Genomic DNA, 13,468 nt, shown 5'->3' with positions numbered 1-13,468 from the left:
TATCCTTCTGCGTCGTGTAGCTCGGCCGTAGTACGTGTAAGGCTTTCAAACGCTCTCGAACGAACGGGAGCTTCAGGAAGTCCTTCATCTTCTTGGCTGTAACGTTGCGAGAATGGTAGACGTTGGCTCCAGACCTGGTGATCGCACTACGGGCCATATGCTTCCTCTTCCGCGAGCGGGGTACATGCCACTGGTTTGACCGCTTTTTTGCTTGGTGGCGGATTTTGTTTCTTTCCAAACGAGTCGGTATAGCGGCCAGGTACTGCTGGGGGTCCAGCACCTCATCCGGGCTCTCCGAAGGTTGCGTGCTATCTGGAGAAGAATCCTCGCTCTCCGCACTTGTTCCTGGATGTGAGGAAACGGGTAGTGTGTTAATGCTGGGCTCTACACGCACAGTCGTAGTGCTGGGCGTCGAAGTGGTGTTCATCACCGATTCCAGAGACTCAGAATCAGAATCAGGAGCTGCTAACTGAAGAAGTATCTCCATCGGAACTTGTCCTGACACCTTTTCCTCGCTCGCAGGTCCTTCACTAACGTCTGTGCGCTCGCCTCCACTTGTTGCGGGTGGCTGAAAACGTAATTCAGAGGTGCTGGAGACACTAACGTCTCGAGCAGCTTCGGAGACTCTTCCAGCGAAGTTTGCTGCAGCGTGGGTGTCCGCCGCTTCTCTCTCCACTCGTAGCTGCTGCGCCACTGCAGCAGAGGCATCGTCAACTGCTTGTCGTATAGCAGATTTTAAAATGGTGGATCTCGTCGGGAGATCCACAGAACCATCCACTAGTTCGTAAGTCCTCATCTTTCTCCACACGGCGACTTCAAATGGTATGCCAGAGATGTTGGCCACGCGGCGCATCATGTGCGACAGCTCCAGGATCTCGCCGGTGTCCACACGTATCGGATAATTTACGTCATTAAACTGCGCGATCCTCAGAACGCGGCTCTTGCGGTAGCCTCTCGCGTCTCCGGCAACTAACGCCCGCGAATAGTACTGGATCAAGTCGCCGGCTCGGAGAGTCTCGTGTGGTAGCTCGCTGCGCTGGAGGCGTACCATACTGCTGGCGCTGGTGCGGCAGGGTGATCACCGAAGGCTTGCACGCGACTGCCAGGTTCCGATCTCGTGGGCTGTTGATGAGCAGCGGCAGCCCACCACATTCGGAAGACATTTGCTTCCTTGAACTTCGACGAACTGGGGGCCTATCTCTCTCGCTAGGAGTGCGTCGCGAGCGTGCGAAGCGCAGGCGCCTACCAGCAGTCCCGTCCACGACGTTTTATGGGATAATTTCGTGTGTTTTTCAGATCTGTACATGTGTTCTTAACGTTTTCTCGTATTTCGAGTAGCACGAACGTCGTCGGACTGCCGGACGTGACGATGCCTATGAGTTCCGTCTCAAATACTTTGCTACCATCATGAAGAGCCTGTTCACTAGCATTCTGATCGAGTACTTTGGATTTCCGTGAGAAATACCACACGGATGTGCTTCCGATGCGAAAGTATGCGAAGTGGTCCATCTGAGAATAGAGACGAATGTTGAACTTTAAAATCTGGAGTAAAACTAAAACAGCTCGCTACATGTATTAATAGTTCTATGAAGGGCTTTCTTCCCGCATGTAGTTTACTTGCAGTCTTCTAGATCCATGCGGCAGCAGAGTTCGTGTAGGAAAGATCTTGTCCACACTTGATAAAGTTACTCAGTGTGGCTTCTCGTTGAGCCAAAGGACCAAGAAACTCACGGAATGTATCTTCCTGGTGCTTCGCCGACATCGTCTCTTCGTTGTAGACATGACACGCAATCACCGACAGCAGTGGCAGATCTCGACCAAGACTCGAGCCAAGTGCCAGATGCGCGTCGAGAAACTTGGTTGATCCACCATCGCGACCGAGACTTTGGCAAGCAAGGCAAGATTCACGAAGCTACAAAATCTGCATGCGGTTGTGTCTCCACGAGCCGCCGTCCAGAGCAGCTCCAGAATTTGGTCAGCTTCGCACTCCGACACCAGCAACACGTCGCCATTCGTGAACACCAACACGACATCAATCACTCGTAGGAGCTCGTTCAAGCATCTCGCATCACTTTGCGTCTGGATTGTCGTGCAGAAATTGATCGTTCCATAGATGTGGGTGCTGGTCCAGTCGAGATCTCGAACACTTGTACAGCTCCACTGAGGTCTTCAATTGACTTGGCCTTCAGGATTTTATCATGCGCCCGCCGCTTCTCTCTTAACGGAGAGCACTTTATCACTTGGAGTTCTCTTTCTTGTTGCACCTCCTCTTTAATCTGCAGCTCTCGCTCGCAGTCCTCGGTGTGGGACGTGCTGCACACTTCATCGTCAAGTCCAAATATGAGCCCTCGACCACAGATCGCGCTGACCAGCTCATCAGCCGAGGCTTCGAAAGCCAGTAGAATCTTAGATCGAATCAGTTGGGCCAGCTTGTCAACGTGCAGCTTTTCTCGATAAATCGTCTAAGTTCCCAGTGTTCGTCGACCAGCTCTCTGTCTCGATAGAGCTGAGTCATTCAAAAGTGGATCCCATTACCAGCCCACTCGAGTAACCCACGCACCGCCTCAGCGTTATCCATGACTCAATTCAGCACATCGATTGCAGAAACGCTCGAGAGCTCACGTTGGCCTCCAATATGGAGAATACTCTGTGCAACCTCATCGAAGCTTTGCAATCCAAAGACTCTGGCTGCATCCGAGCTGCCTGCTCCCTGCATCAACTTGTCCATGGTGGGTTCGGTCCCAACGTCAGTACAGCCGTCAGTACATCCGTCAGTACGGCGGCGGCATCTGGAAGCAGCTTCATGTCGGAATCTCGTGAGCGAGCCTCTTCAAAGATGACGAACGTCTCCTTCTCCAACATCGACAACTTCTTCAGAGGCACCTCAATACGTCAAGCCATCTCTGCGATCATCCAGCAGGCGTTCTCGTCCCGACTGTCGCGTCGTGGTTGGCCACGCCAGCAAGTAGAGCCCCAGTGTCAATCAGAGCTTGTGCTTTCTTGTCTATGGCGAATAAAAGAACACTCTGTCATGATATCGAAGAACGTTCGGGGCTTGGATGAATCACCTCGTAGCTGTGAGTCACTCGCAGGGTTCTTGTCGATGATTTTCCCATTGGTGCCCAGCAACGAAGGATCCTCTGGCTCACGCTGCGTCACTGAGAGAGGGAGGAGACGGCGATTGTCGTTCGTTCCAGAGAATCCGATGTTGTTCGCTCCTGCAGCGAGAAATCCACGCCATTCTGGACAAACGTTGCGAGGACTGCTGTAGACTGTTAGAAATACACAAGTGTTGAGGTAAAATTTAATGGCTACCATAGAAACCCGGTAGACCTGGCAGAGCGCTTTAACCCTTCGAGCATCGGCAAGCCTATGTGGCACCAAAGCCTTGCAAGCTTCCCCACTTTGACTTGACTCTCTTGAACCATTGATCGTACAGCTGCTGCTTCTCCGAGACATCCAGCCGGAGCAAAGTCTGAAACGTCCTTCGAAGCTCCTCGCTCGTCAGGCCTTTGTGATAGTATCCTAGTAGTGTGAGAACGATGCAAACGTCAGGGTGACTGAGCTCTGATCTCTCGGAAGGCACATCAGCAGCACGGAATAAAATCGCGATTTTCTTCGGCCGTGAATGTGGGATTTGGGCCCAGGCGTGGGATTTGGGTCCAGGCGTGGAGGTTCAGCCGCACGTCCATTTCATCAGGTAAATCGGTCTTTTCCTAAGCAAATACTTCGAAATAGTATTTTGCTACAAAGCAAATTTGTCAAGATTTGTTTTTGCTGTACAATTAGAGCAATGAGCGGTTTCGGCGACGTCGGTGAGTGGGCGCTCGGTAATATCTCGTCAGCGTGTCCGATTTACCCGTATGTCTGCTACTTCGCTGTCTTCCTAGTGCTGGCCACTCGACGGGCCGTTCCCGGACTCGATCAGCCAGAACTTCAGAATTATTTTCATGGCCGTGCCGTGTCAGTCTGTTCGTTCCGACTGTCAAGGCTGTTGGAACCATCGCGCTCATCGGATGCATGGGAACCATCATCGCTGACGTGGTCGGTGTTAGCATCTTGGAGTGGAAAATATGGGGCCGCTGCAGGTCCGGGGTCACGACGGTGACGCCGTACGGGAGGAACAGGTTGCCGAATGCGGACAGCACCTGGCGCAGAGAGATGTCGGGCGACGGAGCTACCGGGTGGTCGCATGTTCAGCGTCTCCGAACGCGCCGCGGTGGACTTGGAGAGCAACACCTTCTCGGACGTCGATACGCTGTCGAACTCTGCAAAGCCTGAACAGGAGGAGAAGGAACAGGACGAGGTCCAGCTCTCGGACTACAGCGGCTCTGCCAACGTGTTCACTGCGTCACATTACATCTCTTCATGGTGATACTGGTGGACGCCGCCATCGGCTTCTGCTCCCACTTCCTTGACCTGGTGGATTCCACAGGTGTCGACCATCATCGTGTGCTGGCTGGTGCTGCCGCTCGCGTTCTACCTCAATGTTTTCAGGCGCGACCAATCGATATACGAGCGCGTGGTGATGGATGTGGTGGGCGGTGTGTGCACTGTCGTGAGCTGCTTCGTGTCTAGCAAAACTGGACGTCGTGAAGCGGGTATCGGGGAACGACAAAACCGTGCAGACTCGAGTAGTTTATAAGTTAACCCCTCGCACTTCCTCCGATACTATGGGGAAGGTTCTTCACGCGTGATGACAGCGAGTTGGAAGCTCTATTTCCAGTGAACAAGGTGAAAATTTGCGTCAAGATCACTCATGTGGAAATACTACTCTTACGTGCTTTGGATACGCTGGATTCTGTGGGATATCGAGTATTCGCTTCGCCGGTAGTACACATTTCTTGGCAGCAGTGGATGCGCGGTCGTTCTACGGAAGAATGACAAAACCAGTCGACGTGTTGGCCTCAGCACAGGCCCTCTCGGCTGCCTCAGCCTTCCTTCTGCGACTCAAACCGGACACTAGACTTGGTTACAGCTTTTTACAGCCTTGTTGCACGACTCTTTCTTTTGTCGAGAACGTGGCAGTATTGACGGCTGTCTGTCTCGATGGTAGCGTGGCGTGGCAGCTACTTACCACCGATGCAGGGCTCATAATTTGCGGTTAAAGTGGAGCGACCATCACACTGTCGGCGGCACTGAGTACGGCGCTTTAGATGGTGATAGAGGTGGGAACTGTGATGGCTGTCGGTGCGATGGCCCATCAGATCCAGCAGCCAGCCAGGGAGTGGGGGCGGCATCGAACGCTGATAACCCATGTGTGGAAGCTAAGTCTTTTGGAAACTATTTCAATATTTGTGGGGATAGACGTCGCATCGATCGCCAGCACTCTGATTCGGCAATCCACGGTGTCCATTGGCCTTGGACAAACTGTCATCAATTCATGTTATTCGCACATCACGTGGATATTGATCGGAGCAACCTTCAAAGCTGCTACGTCAGATTAATACGACGTTGAAACAGGACGACAATTGCGTCGAAGCCAACAGAAATGGTTATACTGAGCGTCGTCCCTGGTATAAATATTCATCGAGTGGTCAACTGGTGCGCTATGCGTTGATATCTTGCTGCTTGAGGGCGGGAACGGATTGCTACCTTGTAGGCAATGCGGCCGTTCCCAGAGGCTGCGCGTTTAACTGGCCAATGGTCATTGTGGCGAGCCTCACTTGGCCGTTCTGGCACTCGTTAGGGCGTCGAGTTTGCTACCGCGGCGGAAGCACCTGCTGCGAGCTCTTTCTACACGAGTATGGTTCCGATGTGATCGTGATAGGGTCCTACGTTCAAGCTCGCGCAGGGCACGAGGACTTTTTGTGGTATGGTTGGCTGGCTTTCGAGTGTGGGCTCTCGCGTAATGTTGGCTACGTGTTGGGTTGAACGACTTCGTGATGAAATGGTTACGTCAGGCTTGGGTATGGGAGACTGTGTGGCAGTGTGAATTGGCAAGGGAGGTCCTGCGTACATTACGCTGGAGGTGCTGCTTCGATTTTGAGGTGGTAACTAGTCTAGGAAAGTGCTGCTGGTATGCTCTGAAACAGTGCCAAGACGCTATACTGAGCGTCGTCCGTGGTATAAGTATTCATCGCGTGGCCAACCGGGTGCGCTATGCGTTGGCATCTCGCTGCTAGAGGGCGAGAACGGATTGTTGCCTTGTAGGCAATGCAGCCGTTCCCAGAGGCTGCGCGTTTAACTGGCCGATGGTCATTGTGGCGTGCCTCTCTTTACCGTTCTGGCACGCTGGTGCCGTCGCTAGGGCGTCGAGTTTGCTGCCGCGGCGGAAGCACCTGCTGCGAGCTCTTTCCACACGAGTATGGTTCCGATGTGATCGTGATAGGGTCCAACGTTCAAGCTCGCGCAGGTCACAGGGACTTTTTGTGGTATGGTTGGCTGGCTTTCGGATGTGGGCTCTCGCGTAATGCTGGCTACGTGTTGGGCTGAGCGGCTCCGTGATGAAGTGGTTTACCCAGGCTTGGGTATGGGAGACTGTGTGGCAGGGTGAACTGGCAAGGGATGTTCTGCTAGCGAGAACGGATTGGTGCCTTGAAGATAATGCAGCCGTTCCCAGTGGCTGCGCATTTACTTGGACGGTGATTAGTGTGGCGTGCCTCACTTAGGCGTTCTAGCACGTTGGCGCCGGCGCGACGGCTTCTCGGGTAATGAGCGTCACGTGATTGATCGCTTTATTGTACGTGATTGGTCAATATAGAAAACCGGTTTAAAGGCGTTTGATACCGGTTTGAGAGGTGTACAGTACCAGTTCTGCTCATGACCAGTGAATATTTTTTGAGGTGCGACACACATTGCTCATCTTTCTGCGGAAGAGTAAGGCCTCCCCCGGACATGGAGCTTGCAGATATTCTGGTCGAGGATGAGTGGGACCAAGACGAATGGGATTCATGCCCACCAATTGAGGTTACCGGTGGTGGTGAGGCAGCCAGTGCAATTAAGCTAGGCCGTGCCTACATCAACAGCCTGACAAGCGATAGTGGTTTGCATTTGCTAAAGAGGAACAAGATCCAGCGAGCGTACAGCATGCACGCTGAACGAGGCCTTTTTGGTGTTTTGGTGACGGAAAAACTCAAGCACTCGTGGCGCACTTGGACCAATGGGGCTCTAAAGACTAAAGGAGAGTCTCTAGCGATCGAAGCGGAATTAGATGCGTACATTGGCCTAGAAATGGCTATGAGCTTGGTGCCCATTACCGATATCAAGGTGTTCTGGTCTCAAAAACGTTTTCAAGGCCACCACGACTCCAAGGCAACGATGAGCAGAAATTGTTTTTAAGCAATACGTGGGTCTTTCAAGATTCATCCTCCTTTCGACGCGTAACGAACACATTACTGACTCGGAAGATGAACCAGATTATGATCACCATGATTCTCAGCCGGTCTCAGCCTCGGCCGTTAGCGCGGGACAAAGCGACAATATGAATGAGCCAGGTAGAGAAACAACCGGGTGTCTGGATAATGCCGCACATCGATTGGAAGGCCATAGAGCGGAAGCAATGGCTAGACGAGACCCCCTTCGCCACAGCCGACACTTATTGCAGCATTTCCAGCGGAAGTTTTCCTCGACTGCTGTGCCATACGGAGTCAGTAGTCTCGACGAAAATGGCGTGCGAATAAAGGCGCGAACGCTAGCTAAGCGTTTTATGCCGCTGAAACCTGACAAGTTCGCGGTAAGATTCTATGCGTCGGTGGTCTGGACGTCGCTGTACATCCATTCTCTCTGGGACAACGGATCGGGAAATTTCTTACCGACAACAGCATCTCAGCGATACACAGAGCTATTCCCCAGACTAAAAGCACCACTAGCAAATACGCTTCGGCGAGATGATGTTCAAGTTGACACTACGGATGCTTCGTCATTGTGGCTGGCCATGCTAGGTCACCAAACACTGTTGTTTCAGTCACCGTCGCGCCGTCACTTGTTTGTGTGCGACAACTTCTATACGCGCCATAATTTCGGGAAAGCTCTTCTAGCGATGACAGACGGTGAAGCTCGTATTCTTGGTACTGCGCGTGCCGACTGGGTTGGGCATTTAAATGCGGCTGCAGTGCGTGACGCAATTAAACGAGTTACGGCTTGCGATCGTAGATCATGGGAATTGATAGTAGCTGTGGACAGCGTCGGTAATGCAAATGAATCGAAAAAAGCAAGAGATGCCCATAATCGCAGGCAGAAGAAGCTACCAGCGGAGCAACGAACTGTGTACGCCCCGCAAGTATCGTTTTCGCCCTTTGCTGACTTCATTGCCTTTAAAGACAAGAATCCCGTTGTTTTCTATACAAACGACTTGGCACAAACTCCTACCGCTCGTGTGCTTGACGGGAAAAACGGCAACGCAGTGGCTTGTTGAAATGGATTATTTCCTATGCGGCGTTGGACTGGCTCTGAAGTGATGCATCGAACAGTGTCCAACGTTCCTGCCGTCATTGCAGCCTACAACCTGTCAATGAACAGCGTAGATCGTGTTGACCAGCTTCGAGCAACCAACCCTACCAGACGAAAAGAAGCTCGGTTGTCGATGAGTCACTTCACGTGGGCTTTAGATTTGGCTATTATTAATGCCTTTGCGTTGGCCAAGCAAATCAACACAAGCTCCGATTTGCCTCAAACAGCTCGAGAGTTTAAGAGGCGAGTCTGTGAGCAGCTAACGTCAGCGCAACGACAGGTAAAACAACACAAGGAAACGCAGTCAAAACGACGAAAAAACGCGGAAACTATCGAGGATAACCCCAGCTGCACGTTATCACGCCGAATAGCTGTGAGCGCTCAAGCGGCAAGTTGGTCTGTTACCTTTGTAGTCTTCGCGGAATTCAGTCGAAGTCGCGATATGGCTGCACGAAATGTCTTCGTGGCTACCATGTAACCTGTTTCAGCGTGGTTCATTATCCAAATGATTTCATGCGAGTACGCCAAGTGTAGCTAATGCCCTCGATGCTATACGCAGCGCAGCCAACGGACAAGATCCTGTTAGAACACGACGGCGACTGAATAACCCCATTACCCAGCTAAAAAAAACTTGGAGGTTCCTCGGCAGCCAGGTCATTTATGATTCGAGTTTTATCGCACTACTGTTATTTGGCTATGGAAGTACTCTATGGTCACCAATCGTGGCCTAATATCAAGTAGATTGTTTCTTTTCCTGTGCTGGTTGGGCATGAATCACTGTTTCTGGCATCATATTGGAGGTTTTGATCATACTATTTCTACAGCAAATATGCATTTATACTCCCCCGAGAATCACATGAGGTAACAGCAATGACGATGTGCTGACCTTACGATTGACCGAACTGTTTGGGTGGATCTTGCGCTGTCCAGCACGTCCAATATACACGGGCTCTAGGCTGCACGACCTGCTTTCACGCATCTTTGCGTATGTACTCAACAGGGGTTACTGCTAGCTTGTGGGGACACGATGACGTTGCAGCTGCGTTTGTTTGAAACCGGGACTCCCTTTGGAAAGTAAATTGCAAACACATTTTATATAATTACGACTTTTAAAGCTCAATTTCATGCGAAGACTACGAGAGGGACTGGGTTATTCTACGGCGTCCGAGTGAAGCGCTCGGTGCGAATCATCGTTTGCAACTGACAGAGCAGTCTAGTGTACATTGTCACCAAATCAACTCCTACATTCGTTTCGCTTAAAAGATCCATTATGATTTCCGCAACTTCTTCGAGCGTGAACGTGTTATTCTCAACCCATCGCGAGCGACAACAGCGGAAGACGATGTCGGGCACTTGCGCTTGCTGCTCTAGCGTCTGGATTCATAATTAGCATCAATGCACTGTTCATTAACACGAGAAGTAGACACGTACCGGGCTGTCAGCTAGGTATGTTGTGATTCGCGCCTGCAATCGTTCGTTCGCGACTCGCAGGAAATTCTGGCGAAGATCGATCGGGTTACCAGTCTCTGTAAAGTCGAACAGAAGTTCTCGAGCACCACTGATCTCACGCGTCTCATAGCTCTCTTGACCGGCAATGAAACGAATTTCATGAGCCCCCTCTTGGCGTAGTGGTCTGAGCATCATTGCATATCCATGGACTTTGTCGGAATTTTCTGGTGCAATGGCTACGCGGTTTTGCACTTGCTGTAGGAGCGTTTCGTGGAGGCGCGTTAGTTGGTTTAGTTGAGACTCCAGGTTATTTAGCAGCATCATTTTTTTCGGTGGTGTGCGGACGAGGTTAGTCCGCTCTCGATGCTGATTGTCAACGAGTTGTGCTTGTGATGCGTGGTGCGAGGCTATGAGATTTCAATCTGCTTATCCTTTTGCCGGTTGGCGGCGGCAAGCTTAGCAATTTCACTTTCTCGCTCCTTCAGCGTGCTTCGAAGCCGATCATTCTCCTGTCAAAGCTTCTTGATCGTGTCCATCATAGATACTTGTGGAGGTTTGTGCGTGGCGTGGGGGGGGGAGAACAAAGGAATGGAGCGAGAGTGACCAATGCTTCCTTACCCCTCGAAACGAATAAAATCAAGCAATCAGCTTTTGGGCGGTGACGTCATAACATGACGTGGAGCGGTTTATACTTTGTATTGTATGAATCCAAAATGGGTACCAAATACACTTTTGGACATGGCGATCGTACAATAGTTCCCATTTAAGATTTCGCTTAGAGTTTGTAGCAAACAACTTAAGTTTGTATTCTCCATTCAAAGAACAGTATTGGCATACAAACGCTAAGTCTGTAGAAGCGCGTCACTCATTCCGCCAAAATGACGTTATCTGAACCGGATTCAATGTTTTTTTGCTGTGAATGTCAAACTTGAGCGCGTACAGGCAATCAGTTTTAAATTTTCTTCAAGCAGCTCAAGGCTCGCCGGGCATCCACGCTAGCGCCAAACTCGCGTCTGGGGCCCCTCCCGCCTCCTCCACTCAACATCAACACTGCGCGCATATTTGGTGCAACCAGCCATCGCCGCGTGCTGAGAGAATAAGTTTGTGCGGGTTTCTTCACCTTCAGTCATGAGCGAGAGCATAGTAAACGGATGGCAAGACGTCAACTCACCGTCTCTTCTTTATTTACGGTTGAGCGCTGCCAACTTCGACAAAGATTGGCCTACAGTGAAGCTCGGGCAAGCGCAGTAACTGGTGTTAGCTTTCATCTTTATACTTTTTTAATCCTTTTATTTGGCTGAAACCTTCATGAGCCATATAGTTTTATATATCACCTTTATTCTCGGTTTGGACACGCTACCAGGATAACACAGAAAACGGTACATAAGCAGTTTCGTTATCGGTCATCGTTGTCGTTAAACAAGCGCCTGGGAGACTGGTTGGGGGTAAGGTAGCTATAGAATGCGAGTCAAAGGGATAGTCCGGTCATACTCGTAGCCATGACATAAGGCATCGCGGCTGATTTGGAAACGTAGCCGTGTAGTACATGCATCCGTGATGTGACCGTCGTGCTAGCGTCTTCTAGCGTCAGAAACGGCGTCTACTGCGATGCTACCAGGTTCGCCGATCCACGCATCCGTACGCTGTTTGCACCGTGATATTTTTTTAAACAGGGGAACATGGTGTGGAGCCCACAGGGGTACGAGAGTTAACAAACGATCAGTACATAAGTCGGAGAGCTAACAAGGCCTCTCAGTACGTTGGCTGAAAGCCATACATCACGTATTTGATTAGGTTTAACTATGTTCGATAGTTAAACGGATACTTTTACCCCAAGGCCGCTTGACCGCAATAAAAATATAAGCACTTCTAGTTTTGAAGCACAAAGTTACGTTATTAGCTTTGAGCCCTGGTCGTGGGCTGTAAGTATCGTTCGGATAAAGAACATAGTATTAGTGACTCTTTAAATCGAACGTCTTTCTCTGAGACGTTAAAGCTACGGTAGCCCCGTTGCACATGGTTGCACTTGTAGTCGATCCCACTCTTGAGTCGGTTGACCATATCCTCTGCGAGCATGGAACACCCCGTGTTTTTGATATTTCCCCCCGTTGCAGCAGGACGCACTTACCAAGCTTATGTCCTTGCTTGGTCTGGAGGGCGTTGCTTATCTTGCATCGGAAGGTCCAGAGGCGGTCACCGCCAGGCTGGAATCCCTCTCACGCTACTAGAACGTGGTCAGACAGCACGTTCAAGCGAAGATAAGCGCCGCAACAGCGGGCGGCGTCGATAACGCGTGAAGAGTCTAAGAGACTGAAGCCGCTCATGGTGAGCGTGAAACCTTCAAAGGGAAGGATGGAAAGAATCTCCTTCTCTGGACCCATGAGGTCCAGATGACCATAGGAACGGCCCTGCTTTAGTCTAAGCATTAGCGCGCGGCGCTAGCAATCTACAGGCTTGGAGGTCACGCTCGCGAATGGGCACTATATATGTTGACGATCCCTTTCCCACTTAGGGTCAGCTGAGGCGACAGCTTTTGCGCTTGTTAGCACCGCCTAATCAGGCGTATCGTATACGGTCGAAGCTCCCTGCTACCCGGCAGGGTAAGCAAAAGTGGTTGGACGATGGCCAAGAGTTAAGAACTCTGATCTCCGGAATCGGGGCGGATCCTTCTCCGGAACTGATCACTGTTATCCTGTTCATGGGGGGACTTGGCGCAGCTCGAGCAGAAGTATTGTGTGTACACCATAAAGGTTTTGCAGAGGCGGTAGCCGTGGCATTAAATACCGAGCACGACTTCAGGTCGGCTCGACCTGGTTGCAGCGCTGGCAGCGCGAACGCTTCGAGCGGTCCGGAGCTGATGAACCTCAACTTTGCTGAAGACGAAGAAGCGGAGCTTTTTTGCTGCGGAGCAGCGCGCCGACATCCGCCGGTGCTTTGTGTGCTCTAGCACTAAGCACTTGAGGGATAATTGCTCTCTGCGCAAGAAGCAGGAGGCGCTGGCGAGTCGACCCTCCAAGTCACCGCCGGGAAACGTCAACTCCCAGCAGGCCGCTCTCGCCTACTGGGGAAACAATGAGTTCTGTTGTGCCTCGAGGTGTTATAAGGCAACGGGAATCAGCCCCGAATAGAGCTGATCTCTCTTACGAGAAGAGTGTGTGTCCAAACCGGGCTTGCTAGTCGTTCAAGTGAACGTGAATAATGTCGCGAAGTTGCGGAGAGTTATGATTGACTTGGGAGTCTCGAGCAAGTACGCCCGTCGCTTCACTCTGGAAGGACGTCAGATGTATGCGGAGACATCAGAAGTGCCAAAGAGAGATACTATCTCTGTCCGTCTCGCGACGGGGACACTGGTACATGTGTCAAAGATATGTGTTGGCGTTGGTGTGAAGCTCGAGAACTTCGATAGCGTGGGGCGCTCTTTCGTCTTAGACTTGGATGCGAGGTATGACCTCATCCTTGGCATGCCATGGCTGGAACTCGAAACCCTGGATGCTACGCTCCCTGCTCCTAGCGAAGCTTTGAAGAGTCGTGAATCCACGGCAGCGAGGGAGCAGAAGCCCTGTTGGCGCGAGCACGAGGCCGAGGCGACCGTAGTGCTGGACATTGGTCTGTCAGAAGATGCTAGCAA

General features: G+C 51.3%; 1 protein-coding gene across 1 annotated transcript; it reads right to left on the bottom strand.

The window, feature by feature from the left end:
• Positions 1-2,054: 2,054 nt before the first annotated feature.
• PITG_02171 (uncharacterized protein) lies at positions 2,055-2,578 on the bottom strand (the record flags this gene model as incomplete). The annotated part of the gene is made up of 2 exons (XM_002907088.1): positions 2,055-2,405; positions 2,561-2,578. The coding sequence occupies 2 exons, from the start codon at positions 2,576-2,578 to the stop codon at positions 2,055-2,057; spliced, it is 369 nt and encodes a 122-aa protein (XP_002907134.1).
• Between the last annotated feature and the right edge of the window lie 10,890 nt (positions 2,579-13,468).

This window comes from Phytophthora infestans, genomic scaffold (genome assembly GCF_000142945.1).
Source record: "Phytophthora infestans T30-4 supercont1.3 genomic scaffold, whole genome shotgun sequence".
NCBI lineage: Eukaryota > Oomycota > Peronosporomycetes > Peronosporales > Peronosporaceae > Phytophthora > Phytophthora infestans.
Note: the sequence above shows the minus strand (reverse complement) of the source record. Positions and strands in the feature narration are given on the sequence as shown.